We start from the raw sequence: 16,312 nt of genomic DNA, 5'->3' as shown, positions 1-16,312 counted from the left end.
TCCCATATGATTGTTACATATATCACAAAATATTGTTTACACTCATTACTATGTTATTAGATTTGACAATCATGATTAAAAGGCACAGATATATTAGAAATTCATTTCTTTAATTATTTTAATAACTATTTCATTATAATTAGTTCCCTTTGTCATCTTTTGTGTCTGTGTGTGTGTGTGTGTGTGTGTGTGCATTGCAAACATTGTTCTGATAAAGGATGTATAGATATCTCCAGACTCCCAAAAGGGATCAGTGGCACAAAAACGTTTAAGACCCACTGTATTCTGTCCATGCTGCTTATGTAAAACATTTAGACCACACCTGTTATACAGTAAGTGTTTAATAGCTGTTAGTACAGTTTATGTTTTACATTTCCCATTATATTTTGTGAACTGCTGAAATGGCTAAGTTACAGAAGTGGGTTTTGCTCTTCTTTTTACATAAAGAAAATTTTATTGCAAATACTAATCATTTCACTTACTTGCAGAGGTCATTGACACAGCTGGCAATATATAAATATGGATCAATATATTCGTGGCAGCTCAGAAAAGGAAACTGCAACAGTATCTGACACTTGAAGAAGATTGCCTGTGCAAGAAAAGATGTCAGTCACCAGAACATACTTAATCATATGTGTGTGCTCTCATATTTTTCACTGATCTGTTTTCATGACTCTGTCCTTGTCAGGAAAGAGACGGTAATTTATACTTATAAATTTTAACCAACATTTTTCTAATTACATATTTTCATGATGACTACTGCATTTATAAAACTCATTACATTTACTATTTTTGAAATATTCTTAAGGTTATTCTCTATTGCAATTATATTTCCTGAATTTAATCGTTTTAATTATGTTGGGGTTGCATTGAAAAATGCTTAATGCTAAACATAAAAATAATACATATGTGTATTATGTCCAACATGGCCAAATTTTTCACATTAAATCTACCTCAAATGCTGGCATTCCACTGGAGCATGGATTTGGAAAATCTGAGGGTGTGGGTACACATTTGGTGTCATCTGGAGTTTGCACCGACCAACTATTTGCAAACATAGCAATGTCTTCTGTATAGTCCTCTGTTTCACACAAACACACACACACAAATAAGTATAACTATATCATTATCCACAAACATAGACACAAGTTCTTCAACATAAACTTCCTGGTCAAAAAGTTAAACTCAATAATGTTATAATTACCAATAAGATATTAGACAATAACATTGACTTAGCATAATAAAAATAAATTGAACGAAGTTTAAGTACCAAATAAAAGTTAGTGCCATTGGAGAGAAAAAGCCAGCTGCATTGAAACCACATGGGGGAGGACTGAAAGTGAGCAAATACGACATACACACCAGGAATGTATTAATTGGCCAACATTCTATCCGTGCTTAGAGGGGAGAAAAAATATGCACAGAACTAAGAAACATAAGGAAACAGTCAATGCAAAATTGTTCAGACAGTTCTCTCATTATGTCTGATATTAGTCAGAACCTTATTAAAATTGCAGTTCCATTTTCAGTGTCTACAACAATAAAAAAATTTTTTTGAGCCCTTGGGAACATTTCAGAGGACAGTCACAGAGACAATGAAAGACTGGAAGAGGCACCTAAAGAAGAAAAGACTAAGATGTGAATCTATTTCATCTAATTATGATGAACAGTGTTTTTAAACATGCTCAGAAAAGAGCCCCAGTATTAAGAATCCAGGAACTATCCCAGCATTATTCAGAGGCAAGTTTCAGGAGCTAATAAGCAGTAGAAACAAACAGATGTTTGGTGGTGGGCACCCTGGACTCCCAGCTCCAAATTAAGTTTAAATTGTCTCACCATGTGACCGTCAAAAAAGTTCAAGGCCTGATACAGAAGTTAAACTTGCCCACATTTAGACAGAGGCTGAATCTCAAATCTTAAGGACGTGGCAGAACCAAACAGGATGACATCTCAAAGTTCCTTCTAACGTAGTTAGACTTCAGCTTTGAGATTTAGGTTCTCCACCATCCAGATTTGCATGGCCATAAGTCAATCACTGATGACAACCTACCGCACCACTAGAATCAAAAATCTCAAGCCAAGTGTTTTACCACTCTAAGCATTTCTAGATACGAAGATAATGTCTGCATGCTCCTACCAAAGTCAATCACTGATGACAACCTACCGCACCACTAGAATCAAAAATCTCAAGCCAAGTGTTTGACCACTCTAAGCATTTCTAGATACGAAGATAATGTCTGCATGCTCCTACCGAATGTTGGGAAGATTGTGGGGATTCATTATCTATAAGCATCCTCTGCTTTCTTAGTGTAAAATTCCAAACCTTACTGTAGCCTGGAAGATTTTGAGATCTGGCCCCTGCACTCCCCCTACTCCCCACTGCACCCCAGCCCTGCCCTGTGCCTCCTGCATCTTTATTCTTGCTCATCCTACTCCAGCCATGCTGGCTTTACACTGTCTTCAAACACTCAAGTTCATTCCCAGCTTGGGGCACTTGCTCTTTCTCCTCCTTCAAAACCACTCTTCCCTCAAATCCTTCTGCTCCCTCTGTTCATTTAGGTTTCTGTTTAATGTGACCTCCTCAGAGAGGTCTTCTCTGCCACATGATCTAAACTAACACCTAATAGACACTTGTTCTATCAGGCTTTATCTCTTTACCCTGCTTTTTTTTCATGGCTGCTATTGCTCACAAAAATTATATTTTAATTTGTTTGCCTCTTTATCTACTTTGTCTTCTTCTAGATATATATTATATGAAGAGAGTCTCAGCTTTTCTATTGCCACATCCCTAGTTTAGTATCTGGCATATAGTAGGTGCTCAAAATAGATTTGCTAAATAAGTGAATACTAAATAAACGTACTTTGCACAACTTATTGAATAGATTATTAGAATCCTAGAGCTTTCGAATTAGTCTGACCCATTTTGTCATCTCTGATATCACTGGAAATGTTACACACTGAACAAAGCATTGACCTGGTCTAATACACATATTTAAAAATGAAAAAACTGATGTCCTTTTAAAGTAAATTTATAGTCACATTTCATTTCAAACCATCATCGTTTTTTATAAGTCTGAAGAACCAAAAATATTTCTTAAAGGCTCACTCATTTCAATATTTATGCACAAATTTTAATGTTACTAAACAACCTGGGCAACCCCTTAGAGTTCACTTTACTTCCAAATTTTGAAGCACACATTTAGGTATTTTTACTCTATTGCCTTAATAAAACAGTCACAAAAGCTGTTTAACACGAGATTTTAAATCCGTGTCTATGTATGGTCTGGAAGCCTGTTAAACTAAAATTAAAATAATTCATATAAAATATGTTCTAAGTAGAGTAATTTATTGTACATATCGAGAAACTTTTCAAGGTGAAAGGGAAGTGCTATTAATTATTATACAGGAAAAAAAATGAGAATAAACCAGGACTTCTATGTGGGTGCGTTGCTAGAGGTAGACATGAATTACAGAAACAGAATTCTTAACTAGACAGCAAATTAAAATCTTCCTATGTGCACAGAAATTCTAAGAAGTTTCATTACTTTGTGAAGTCATCCATGAAGGACAAGTGGGAATGCAGAGAGAAATACAATTTTAATCATTGTTAAGAAACTGTGCATTCAATGGCATTCAATCAAACTATGTAACTCTCTAAAGATTTATCTAATCAGTAAAGCACAGGCTAAGATTCTTGAAAGTATTAGGCATGTTAAAGGCAACACAGCTCATCTGTCAACATTTTTTTTGCATTATTACAGTATACGAGGAAATAGAGGGCAGTTTCTTGACATATCCCTACAAGTCGTTGTAAGTTAGGTGTTTTTTGTTTTGTTTTGTTATTATTACTCTGCCTTACACTGTGTACCAAATAAAATTGTGAAGAAGCTGAAACCTCTCTTTAGGCCCCTCCCACATACTTTGAAGAGACCTTCTTGCCTTCTGCCAGTTTAGGCATAATTCAGTTCAATTGCCTCCTGCCAGTCTTCCCCCACTTCTAATTTGCTAACACCCTTTTGCATGCTGTCCCAGTTATCTCACTGTGAGCAACCATTCTATGTCCCAGGTTTTCAAGGTCTGTCTGATTCTTAACTCAAATCCTCAATCTGAGCCTCCCCGCCTCTAATAAGAGCAGATGCTGTTTTCAATCCTGACTCCTTACCATGTTCCCTGAATGTCCCAGGGGAAATTGCCCAAAGTGGTCTTTTCTTTTTTTTTCTTTTTTTTGTCTTTTTCCGTGTCCGGCAACGGATCGCAACCCTCAGTGTCGCCCCCGTACCGGACCGGGACCGGCAATGGGATCGCAGCCCTCGGCGTCGCCCCCGCGCCTCGCTCAGCCAGTGAGCGGGAACCCGTCTGTATGTGGGATCCGAACCCTCGGGCGGGAGCGCCCCCGTGCTTCCCAAGTGGCGCACTATATCAGTGCGCGCTCAGCCAATGAGCGGGAACCGGTCTGTATGTGGGATCCGAACCCTCGGGCGGGAGCGCCCCCGTGCTTCCCAAGTGGCGCACTATATCAGTGCGCCACCGGGCCGGCCCAAAGTGGTCTTTTCTAACACTGAGAACTGGACTACTATTTTTTCAAGAAGCATTGACACAGAAGAAAAATAAATCAATAATTAACATCTGCCTGAATTTAAAATCTTACTTCTTAATACAATCTCAAGATTCCAACTTTGTTAACCTTCTGATTCCAAATACCCAACCAGATGTAAAACACCATTTCATGATGATCCCAATACTGTACATATGTTTGTATTCACAGACTCTTGAACACTTTCACTTAAATTTTCTCATTTGATATTCACAGGCTGTGATGGAAGCTCTCAGGTCATTATTATTATCCCCCTTTTACATATGAGGAAATTGGCTCCTTGGAGCTCTTCTCTCTACTCTAGCTACTAATAAACTAATACTGATGATGTATCAGCCATCTGGGGCAAAATGCTTGCATTGTAGTAAGGGCTTCTTAAAGCAATGTAAAGACATTTCAAACATTTTAATTTCAGCTGCATGATAGGCTTATTGAGGAAAACTTGGAATGATTATAAATTAACTAAAATGTATTGAGTATTATCTATGTGCCAGGCACCATACCAAGTGTTTTATGTGAATTGCCTCATTTAGCCATTGCAACGCTGTGAAATATATATTGTCATTATGTCATTACACTTAGAAAGGTTCATAAGTGGTAAAGCAGAATTTGAATCACACAATCTGGCTCCAGAACTCACACTCTCAGTAGGCCTTTTACTGTCTCTTACAACACAACATATAGGCAACTCATCTCTATTAATTTTATAATACAAAACAAAAAGTATTATATAGCACTTTACAACTTAAAAGGCAATTACTCACACATTTATCTAAGCAAAGGATTGGGAGCCAGTCAGATCTATAATCCAATCCTGACAGTACCATCTATAAGCAATGTTACATTGGACACATAACCTTGTGTTATCACTGTAAAATTAAGAAAATACTACCCACCTTACAAAATGTTGTGAGGGTCGTGAATAACATAGCTACGTGCTCATATTAACTATTACTATAAATACTATCAAAGTATATCATTTTTTACAATTCCAAACTACTCGTGAGTTCAGAATTATTATATCTCTATTTTACAGCTGAAGGAACTTCGCATCAGAAATACTAAATGAGTTGCCTCAAATTACACAACTTGTAAGAGTTGGAACAAGATTCAAAGCCAGGCCTGCTGGTACTAAGAATAGTATTCTTCCCTATTGCACCTCTTTGTGTGAACCCAAATCATGATTATGGCTAGTGATTCCTTAACTCATTACCACTGCACACTCGTACCCTAACTAAAACAGAACCCATTCTTAACAACTCACCGAGGTTAGTTTCATGACTTAGATAGCTGATCAGGTAGGTATATAAAACCGTTTCAAGTTACTGCTTAACTTTTATAATCCTGTTCACATTTCATTATCTCTATAAAACTAATTATTTGTTAGTTAACTTATTCCTGTCAAGACTGGATGCAAAGTAGCTTTTGTCCTAAAGCAGACATATTTGATCCAAATGGATTTTAACCACTAGAATACAAACTCCAAGAGGAGAGGGGTCTTTTTGGTTATTGTTCATTGATGTATCCCAAGCTCCTGACACAAAGTAAATGCTCAATCAATATATGTTAAGTAAGTGCTGCAAATGTAAATTAGCTCGTGGTTTTCAAGAACAACACAAAAATGTTTTCCTGTACAATCTTCATTTAAAATCTCTAAAGGAGGCAAGTGATAGCTGTTAATCTTCCCCAACCTATGACAAGTCTTCTGGGTACTGACAGCTTAATCAGTGAAGGAAGATCCCTTAGCAAGTACCCACACATTTCTTCTGCTCCACTCACTTACCTTGGAGAATTATAAAATCATCAGATTGAATGTCATTGTAGTTTCCACATAGGCCACATGGTTTCCCTTTATGATCCTCAGACAGTTTGAGATAAATTCCAGATATTCCATCCCAAGCCAATGAAAAGCCAAAGGTTGTTTTCACCAGAATGTAGTCAGCAAGTTTCTCAATGAAAACCTGCCCAATTGTCTGAGGCAATGTTAAACTTGAAAAATAGAACAAAGGCAATCTAAGAATTAGGATGAAGGATCAATTGCAGATGACATATTTTTATCTTGAAGTAACTGACATAATGAATTAAAAGAGATTATTACTCAAAATTATTGAATAATCTACATAGTGAAGCCTTCAAAGCAATCATCCTATAGAAAATCTCAACATTTTTGAAAACTTCAATATTGAAATAAAAAGACAATAAAAATGATAGTTTCCTCACACTGACGTAGATTTCATAGTTAGAAATAGATGCTTATTTCAACCAACCAAAAACACACAGCTGCTAAATATCAGTGATTTTAACATCTGGAAAATAACTTTGCCTATTTAGAATAATGAGGTCTTAAATGTATTCGTTTTTTTATCTACAGAGTTAAAGATAACCTAAAAATGCTGCTCAACAATTTTGAAGTAAGAACAAACAATGGTAAAAATATGTAAACACATTGCTAGATTTCTGATTTTGTTTAATTTTATTTTAAATGTGTCTCTATAAGGAAATTGGAGCTTCTAGCCCCCAAATATCACCTTGGCATAAGTCATTGTTTTCTGAAAGGAAAATGTCTAGGGATGATTAATTATAATTTACATTTTTAATGCTGCAAAGTAAATTATTAGGGGTAAAGTATACTTTGTCATACAGTATTGCATAGGGGATATGTTAATAATTTTAAATTGGACACAATTTGGCTTATTTACAAGAGTCACATAGAATATTTAAGCTGCTGATCCAACATCTAGTTTTTCCATTTTTCACAAGGATGTGCTGTGAACATACAAAGGCAGTAAGAGATATAAGGAAAATGAAGAAAACTAAACAATTAGACATTTTAAAAGCAAAGTAAATCACCTAGAACACTTTTGAAAGAACATTGTTCTCCTTCTATCCATGTGTACTGCAGAAGAGAACAGGAGCTAATAATTAAAGAAACTGAAAAAAACTCATTTCTATTAAGGTATCCACATCAAACAAAAATTATAAGCCATAATGTGAATAAGAAGAGTGGTTAATAGGTGTATTCATACATTTCTCTCAAAAATCTCAAATTAATAAGTTCCTTTCCAGGAAGAGCATGGATACATGGAACAAAAACTATAAAATTGAGCATACTACCTAACAAAGGGATAATCTCCAAAGAAACAATTTAGAATATCTGTAACCATTTTCACAAAGATTTTTACGGATAATCATTTACCAAAAATTAGTTATAAAAATTAAGAAATACCTAAAAATTTAAATTGGGGAATAAATAAGAAATTCTAGCTAACTAGTACCATAATATATTCTTATTAAAAATTATGAATATGAGGAATTCATAGCAAAAGTCAGCATGAAATAACATTGAAGAAACATAATTTGTTTTGAGTTTGCAAGTTTATAAAAACTATACTTGAAAAAGTGAATGATGTTTTATAAATATATTTCATAGTAATGGGATGATAATTGTATGGAAGTATAGTTGTTCTAGGAAGTATGGTTGTTCTATTGCAGGTATTTTTTTATTTGGTCATTCATCTCTTGGCCATTTGGTCCCTTTCATAGAAAATATAATTAAATGCGCAATTTTTAAAAAGAAAGGTGGATAACTGTAATTATACTGAAGTTTATAACTGAAGAATGCTAATGGAGATAAGGGGTAATAATAGTTTAAAACCTGCAAATAGTCTAAGATAAACTCCATGCAACTTAAGCAGGAGACATTAAAATGTAAACTAAAATGGATATACAGATTAATGCTGAATAGTACTCAGGGGGTCATTTATACCAAAACCCCTTATTTCACAGCTGAGAGAACTGAAATCCAGGGAGCTAAGGCTTAATGCACAGAGCCATACATATTTAATTTCATTTTGGAAAATATTTCTCTAGTACTTGCTGTGAGTTAGGCCTAGGCCAGGAACAGCATTAGCATAAAAAACATTGCTGAGTAATATAGAAAATCACCCTTTTTCTATCATTCAACAGGAAATCCTCATAGAAATGCTTTCTCTGAGTTAAAATAAAAATTATATCCTCAATTTAACAAAGAATATTCTTGAAAAGCTATTTGAATTGCATATCTGTTGTACAAAACATAATAATTTTTTAAAGTGCCCATTGTATTTCCCCAAATAAATTTTCCCATATAAAGAATCTTAAATTACTATTTAAATTCAGCTCTGGGAAACACATGTATAAATGCATTGCCTTCCCATTCAAATTCCTAAGCTTTCTTATATGAGAAAATGAGACGTACAGAACCCAGTTGATCAAGAAAATAAGCCCAAAGAGCTGGAGGGGCTTCCCTGGGTTGCCAGAATATGACCAAGCTCCCCTGGTGCTTTATCCAAAGCCCTTTCAGCTACCACCTGCTGTCTCTTGAGGAATCTAAACTGAGAAAAAAAATATCATAGGCTGGTAAGACCATTGTGCTGGAAAGAATCCCCATGGTTCAAAATCTTGCTAGGGAATTCTGAACGATGGATTGAATTGTTACATCTCACAGTTTACTTTTTCAGGCATAACTCGTTCAGGAACTATTTAAAATTGAGTGTCTCTATAATTAGATTAGCAGGTAGGTTACTCCACAGAATTTCTATTTTAAAATGTATAAAACCATCGACCAAATATATAACCAACCCCTTCCCCAGAACTCAGAGGTCATATTCTTGCCAGACAGAAAGCCAAGAGCGGGCTGCTCTTTGATCTATTCAAGAAGGCCAGTCATTTTTGCTGTGACTCTTTGTCAGAACTTCAATAGAAGATCTCAAGTGACACCCAAACCTCATTCACACAAACTTGGAAAGGGCTTCCAGAATCCTTTCCAAAATAAAACAATTTTTTAAAGTTCCTACTTTAAAGAAAAAAGAAAAGATTTAAGAGAGAGGGCAAAAACAATCAAAGAGTTGAACTATAAAGATATTCCTAAATCTCTCAAGGAAAAAAATGTGATAATCTTATCTCCACCTGTGTAAACATATTTGTATCCTGTACAAGCATTTTAAGAGAGAGGGCAAAAACAATCAAAGAGTTGAACTATAAAGATATTCCTAAATCTCTCAGGGAAAAAAATGTGATAATCTTATCTCCACCTGTGTAAACATATTTGTATCCTGTACAAGCATAAGGAAGGTTAGTCTGGTTAGATTCCTAACCACCTGGTCGGCCGTATTGCCAACTAAAGTTTTGATGTCTACATGATATAACTTTAAGGGTGTTGTTGAAGGAGAAATCTCCTGTTCCTACTCTCCACAATTCACTTCCAGTGTGAGTTATTTGGAAAGTTGATTAATCTGTGGTGGTATTTTCATTATATCTTTTACTATATCTTACCTGATTCCATTCTTTTTTATTTCATGACCATAAATTCGAATCTCCTCTTGGTTTGAAAAGAACAAGCTGATTGATCGATAACAAGAATACACTGACCCAAGGCATTTAGGGCTATTATGAACCTTAAAGGGAGAAAAACAAAAAGAAAGCATAGAAACCAACAACAACAAACCATATCCATTTGAGATACTAAAATCTCAATGTAAGTTTACAGTTCTATAGCGTCATTAGTTCCATGACACTTGACAAAGTTATAATCACATTTAGAATTTTTGAGAGAAAAGAAATATTTAACTCAGAATTGGAAAATAGAATTAACTTTCTAAAATACAAGTTCATTCAGCATGTTTTTTAAGTGATACGAATCTTTACATGTTGGATGTTAGTATTCTAAGGCTACACATGGTATGTATTGGAAAAAAATAGTTCTGATAGGAAAACTGTAGATTACCGCAAAGAAACACATTTGTGTTTTTTTATGTTCATATTTTTTTACCTGTTAGAGAATCATGAAACAGAGCTTCAAATGGAACTCTAAACAAAGCAATATTTAAAGGTTGAAAAGTGACCAGGACTTCACTGAAAATAAAATTGATTTTACTTTTATTTATTCCCAGACACTTTAGGGAAAAGGGAAATTATTTCTTGAAAAACTTATGAGAAAATTGGTTTGCTAGTAAAAAGAAGAGAGCAAGGAAGAATATAAGATGAGAGGAAGAGGAATGTTAGTTTCTCTTACCCTATATCAAAATTAATTAAAGAAGTTCTAAAAGGTAAAGTATACATGATGAAACCACAAAATAACTGAAAGAAAACATCGATAACTATATAGATGGAAAATAACTTTCTAAGTATAAAAGTGATGAGAAATTTTACTGACAGATTTTTAATATAGCAATTAATGTATATTAATTTAATTATTTAATCAGCAAATTTTATTGATTACTTATTATATACCAGGCACTGTTCTAGATTCTGGGGATATAACAGTCAACAAAAGAAACAAAAATATTTGCCTTCATGAAACTTACATTTGATTGGAGGAAAACAGTTAATAAAAAAATATAACTAAAATGGATACCATACAAAATGACATTAAAGAGAAATATTAAGTAAGGAAAGGGGATTGAGTGTATACTTCAAGGTATCAGGGGAAATTTTAGATTGAGTGGCCCAAAAAGGCCTCACTGAGAATGTGAATTTGTGTGACAGCAGGCCACATGAAATACAAGAGCAGAACATCCTAGGCAAAGGGAAAAGAAAGTACAAAAGCCTGAGACAGGAATATGCCGAAAATGTGCTCAGCATCCAGGAATCTAGACATCTGTCCCCAGGCAGCCTGATGGAGGATTCTTCTTTGAAAAAACAAAATGGAAAAAAAAAAAAAAAAAAACAGATACTAATATTTGGGAGATTATATAATGAAATCAGAGGATCCCTGCTCAATCCTGCTCTAGCCAAACAAGCCCCATCCATATCTTCAGTTTCCAGTTAGCTTTTAGAGCCTTATTCACAAATGTGTACAAACAGTTATGAATCATTAGTCATTTGATGGAAGTCTACAACATGAAAGACACCAAATAAACAAGCAAAAGAAAGTATATCAAAGAAATCAAAAACAATTCAGAAGTATAAAGAAACTTCCACAAATCCATAATTAATATCTTCATAGAGAAAAGTGAGTATATGTCACCCAGGAAACAAGAATAAAATGGTGTTAAAAACCAAATTCAGAGAATAAACATAAATAACTGGATATTGACAATATAATAGGAGAAATTTATAACTGAAGTAGAAAGGTTAAAAGATAAATATCTAACAGTTGAAAATAAATCTTTTAAAATGCAGAATAAAAAAGCAAAAAGATGGAAAATTGGCAAGAATCAATGAGAAAATTAAGGGATCACTCAGTTCAGGAGCTCTCATATATGAATAACAGAATATCTGAAAGAGAGGAAGAGAAGAAATTAAAAATTATTATTCCAAAACTGAAGAACTTGTAAAGCTTGAAAAGGCTCATCAAGTGCCCAGTACACACACACACAAAAAACAAAAAATGGAAAGAAAAACAAAGCTCACATAATCATGAAATCTCAGAACTCTAGGGATAAAGAGATCTAAAAATTTTTGGAGAGAAAGAGGGGAAAAGGTTGTATGCAAAATGATCAAAAATCAGAGTAAATTAAACTTCAGTATTCTGAAAGTATTTTCCAAATTCTAATCAAGGTTTCAAAATTTTTCCTCTCATGCACACTTTCCAGGGAAGTATCTCCCCTTTTTAGAAAGCAACTTGAAAATATAGTTAATTAAAACAAGTGAGGTAACAAAGAAAAGGAAACGGGTCCCAGTTTAATGACCACTACAAACACTGGCCGTATGTTCGTAGCATCCTAAAAGATTTTTAGAGCTTATCTGTCTGTATGAACTAAGTTCAAGGATCACTAGACATTTGATGGGATCTAAGAAACAGGAAAACCAATACAGAAGTGAGAACAAAACTCTCCAGGAGGATGGTAACAAGAAATCCCAAGTGCAAAGTACACAGTAGGCCTCAAAAGTAACCTGCCTGGATTGAACCAGGAGAACAAAGAACTGGGGAAGGGATGTCTCATGGGGGGAAAAAGAAATTGATAAATTGCCCAATGCATCTGACTATATTGAGAAGAATTTTATAGAAATAGTTTGGAGGAAAAAAATCAGTGATTGGAGTATAGAAAATGCTGCAAACAAAAAATGGGATAACTATTCTAGAAAAATGCACAAGACAAGAAATAGAATCATCATAACCTTTGGGCTCAACTCTAACCAATACGTACATAGTGACAACAATGTAAAGATCACATATTGATTTAACTAAAAATGATAATCTCTCTGTTAGGAGGAGGAAAAGGAAGTGTGTGTGTGTGTGTGTGCGTGTGCATGTGTGTGTGCGTGCATGCGTGCGTGTGTGCGTGTGTGTGCGTGTGTTAAGGGCAGGAAGTTTGGTGTAATGTCAAGAGTATTTGACATGGAGGAAAGTTCTTTATATAATATTAAGTGAAATGTAAAACAGAAAATTATACACAGTTTCAATTACACATAATTTCAATTCCATAAACATGCATGAAATCCAGAGGAAAAATTCTAGAAGAAAATACATCAAGACATTAACAATAGCAACTCTTGATGGATAATTCTAATATTATTTTTTAGACCTCTAAATTTTCCGAACTTTTTACAAAAGAAGTGAACTATTTTTATAATCAAGGAGAAAGATGACATTTAAAATAAATGGATTTGTTGATTTAAAAGCAAATTCCGCCAACCCAAACCAGGCCAAGTAGAAACATTTACTAACTCTAGAGGCATAGTTCAGCATTGTGTGTTATTATCAAAAGACAGTTTATCTAGTTGACACCTTAGTCCTCAAAAGACTGAGACACCAGAAAAGAACATTTCAATGAGAGAGTCAGAAGGTGTTAGTGATAAAACTAGTGAGAGAGTAGGGGAGTGAAGGACACTGAGAGAACTGAGAACAGGAGCCCTGCAAAGTCCTGAGGACACATTCCTCTAACTTCCCTATCTAAAGAGACCTCTAATTTTTATCCTATGACCCATAAGTTAACTTTCAGTATATCTCATTTCCTGCCTGGATCACAAGGATTGGCTTTTTTGGTTTTGTTTTGGTTTGTTTTGTTTTTTTCTTCGTTTATTTCATTCAATTCTGTGAGATAGAACTATTTAGACGTGAACTTAGTGAGTTCATCTGAACCTCTGCAGGCACATGCTTTGTTGATTTGGACAATAAGAGTAGATTCATACACACCAAAACCCACATTCGCACTATTTTAGTTGTTTTGTAAACTGGAATTACATTTTAAATTTGAATAGGAATCTGAGAAAATTCACATGTGATCAAGTTTTCAGGTAAGGATAAAATTACCAAACTTGGTGGAGAATGTGTACAAATCTTTTTTTTTTTTTTTTTAATGTCAGTTTGTGGTAATGGACATGCTGCCAGTATGGATCTGGCCATCACATCTTAGGCATGAGTGGTGACAATTTGCTTTGTACCCCATGAGTATTCATAACCAATAAAAACAAAACGAAACATTAAAGGATTGTTACTCTTAAAAAGTTTCAGGGCCTACTTTTAATTTTGCATCACCTAAAAGAGGATGAGAATTTAGGCTATTTCAACGTAAGTTAGAAGGGGAAAAATAACAAAGATTCAAATGTGTTTTGGCTGTGGCAAGTTTTAGCTTTTAAACAGGACAGCACAGCACAGCAGTTTTCTGGTTGTACTTTGAGATGCCTAGAAATTCAGGGGAGCATAGAGGTCCCTAACTTCCTTATGTCAACTAGAATCACCTGCAGCTTGCTTTTTGAGATGTCTCCTAAGAGTTTATCTGAATTGAGAAGTCTGCAACTAAGAATGAATTCTCTGAGCTCAATCATAAAGCATCAGTCTACCTATCAATTAGTTGTCTGTCTCCACATCCTCTAGCCTGTGCTCATGTAATTCATGTACTCTATTTCATAAATGTCAGCCTCCGGTTCATACTGAGGATGCCATTTTCAAAAATTAAACCTGGTGGGCCTCTCTCTGGAAATATCAAGAAGGAAATAAGTATAAGTAATATGGTTGGTGCATAAACCCACCTCCTCTTCAACATGAACAGATAAAACCTGAAGAACAGATATATTGACTGGAACTGATACTATGACATCCATGATACAGACATTACTGCATCGCCTGTAAGTCCCTCCCACATGGATCCAAACCCTACTTCTCCCAGTCCTAGGCCCCATCTTGATAGAATTATACTCAATATAGACACAAATTTGGTCCATCCCATTAAGAACAAATAGCTCTCCTTTGCCAGTCAGATCCCTGAGTATTCATGCTATGATTATTATATTTTTCTATTATTTGTCTAATATTTTTAAAAAGTACATACCTTTCCAGAAATAATTTTTTAAGTTAATTATGTCCTAGTATCACCTACCCATACAGTGTACTGAGGCTCCAAATTACCACAGTCCTTTGCAAAAATATAAGAACAGTTTCCTGGGAAGAAGTAGTAGATTCCATCAAATGTTTCAAAATGAAACTGTCCCCAGCTTTTGCAAATCCCATCTCTTCCCTTGCCCATGTTTGGGACTGAAAAGAAATAGGATAACGTTTAGTAGAATAAAATAAGTCACATCCATTTCTAGCACTGTTTGGTTATGGTAAGTATTCTAATTTTCATTAAAATAAATATTTTCTTCTTTGGTGATCTATATCACAGGAAAAAAGACTAACAAAATTACCAGTTGTTCTCAAAACTATCAGGCTCCCCTTGAAGAAAAACAAGGTCACCTAATTGCTGTGAAGAAAAGATTTATGTTAGAAACTTCCTTAACTTTTGCTTCCAAAGGAAGACTCTAGAAGAAATGAAGCCAGGGAAAATGATACAGTAAAAGAAGGTGATAGTGATCAAGCCAATAAGGTGGCTCAGAAAAGATAGAAATGTCACCACTAAGTGTCATAAAAATTAGCAGTATCCACAGTTCTTTCAAAAGCACGTTTCTGGTATCCACAGAGAAAAATAACCATTAACAACAACAACAAAAAATCATGTTTATATGTCTGGGACCTGGGGGTGGGAAACAGTAATCATTCAAAGTATGTTGAAATTTAGGAATTAGTGACCTCAAATTTCAAGCAACATTAACCTTAAATCATATAGTTTCATCTCTTATTGTCATCATGCCTACCTCCTTTTCTTTTAATTTTTATTTTCTAGTCCCTTTCCTTTAAAATAATATGAAAATCAACAATATTTACTGAGCACTCAATATGTGTAAAACATTTTAATACATTCTATGGGGCACATAAAGATAAGAAACAATATTTCTGTCTTGTCTTTTTGTGATTTTTACCTAAATTTATTAGCCTTAGTAAACTTTGGCCTTTTCAGGAAAAAACAGAGTGACTCATAATTCAGGCAGTCTTGCCTGCAATATGCCTTACTTCTGGTGCATATTTTTATAGCATCTGTGCTTTCCCGGTCCCCTCCTCCAGACGGCAAATACCAGGGGGGAGGAACATGTCTATGTTATTCACCACTGCCTAGCCTGGAATATAGTAGATGCTCAATAAATATTGATTAAACAAATGAATATTTAATGATCATTACTGACATAGTATCCTAACACTGTGGTTAAAAATTTTTTAATTTTTTTTAAAGAGCCCTTGCCCTTGAAGAACTCTCAATACCATTTCTAGTTTATGTACAGAATGTCCAATTAATTCAAAGTCAAAAAGAAAGAGTGACTCCAAATAATGAATCTAATTTATAAAGCAAAAGAGAGATGAATGAGACCCTGGTTTGTTTGTTTTTTCAATTGTCCTATATATACATCTTGGGTTTTTTAAAC

General features: G+C 34.6%; 1 protein-coding gene across 1 annotated transcript in view; it reads right to left on the bottom strand.

Moving 5' to 3' along the window:
* Positions 1–16,312, bottom strand: part of OTOGL (otogelin-like) — a 164,205-nt gene that overhangs the window by 137,641 nt on the left and 10,252 nt on the right. The window contains exons 6-10 of the mRNA XM_008578479.1: positions 14,896–15,050; positions 9,908–10,029; positions 6,378–6,583; positions 954–1,081; positions 483–589 (exon numbers count right to left, since the gene is read on the bottom strand). Coding sequence (XP_008576701.1) covers positions 483–589; positions 954–1,081; positions 6,378–6,583; positions 9,908–10,029; positions 14,896–15,050 — 718 coding nt within the window. The remainder of the gene's footprint in view (positions 1–482; positions 590–953; positions 1,082–6,377; positions 6,584–9,907; positions 10,030–14,895; positions 15,051–16,312) is intronic.

The sequence above is a fragment of the Galeopterus variegatus genome, unplaced genomic scaffold (genome assembly GCF_000696425.1).
Source record: "Galeopterus variegatus unplaced genomic scaffold, G_variegatus-3.0.2 Scaffold1692, whole genome shotgun sequence".
Taxonomy (NCBI): Eukaryota; Metazoa; Chordata; class Mammalia; order Dermoptera; family Cynocephalidae; genus Galeopterus; species Galeopterus variegatus.
Note: the sequence above shows the minus strand (reverse complement) of the source record. Positions and strands in the feature narration are given on the sequence as shown.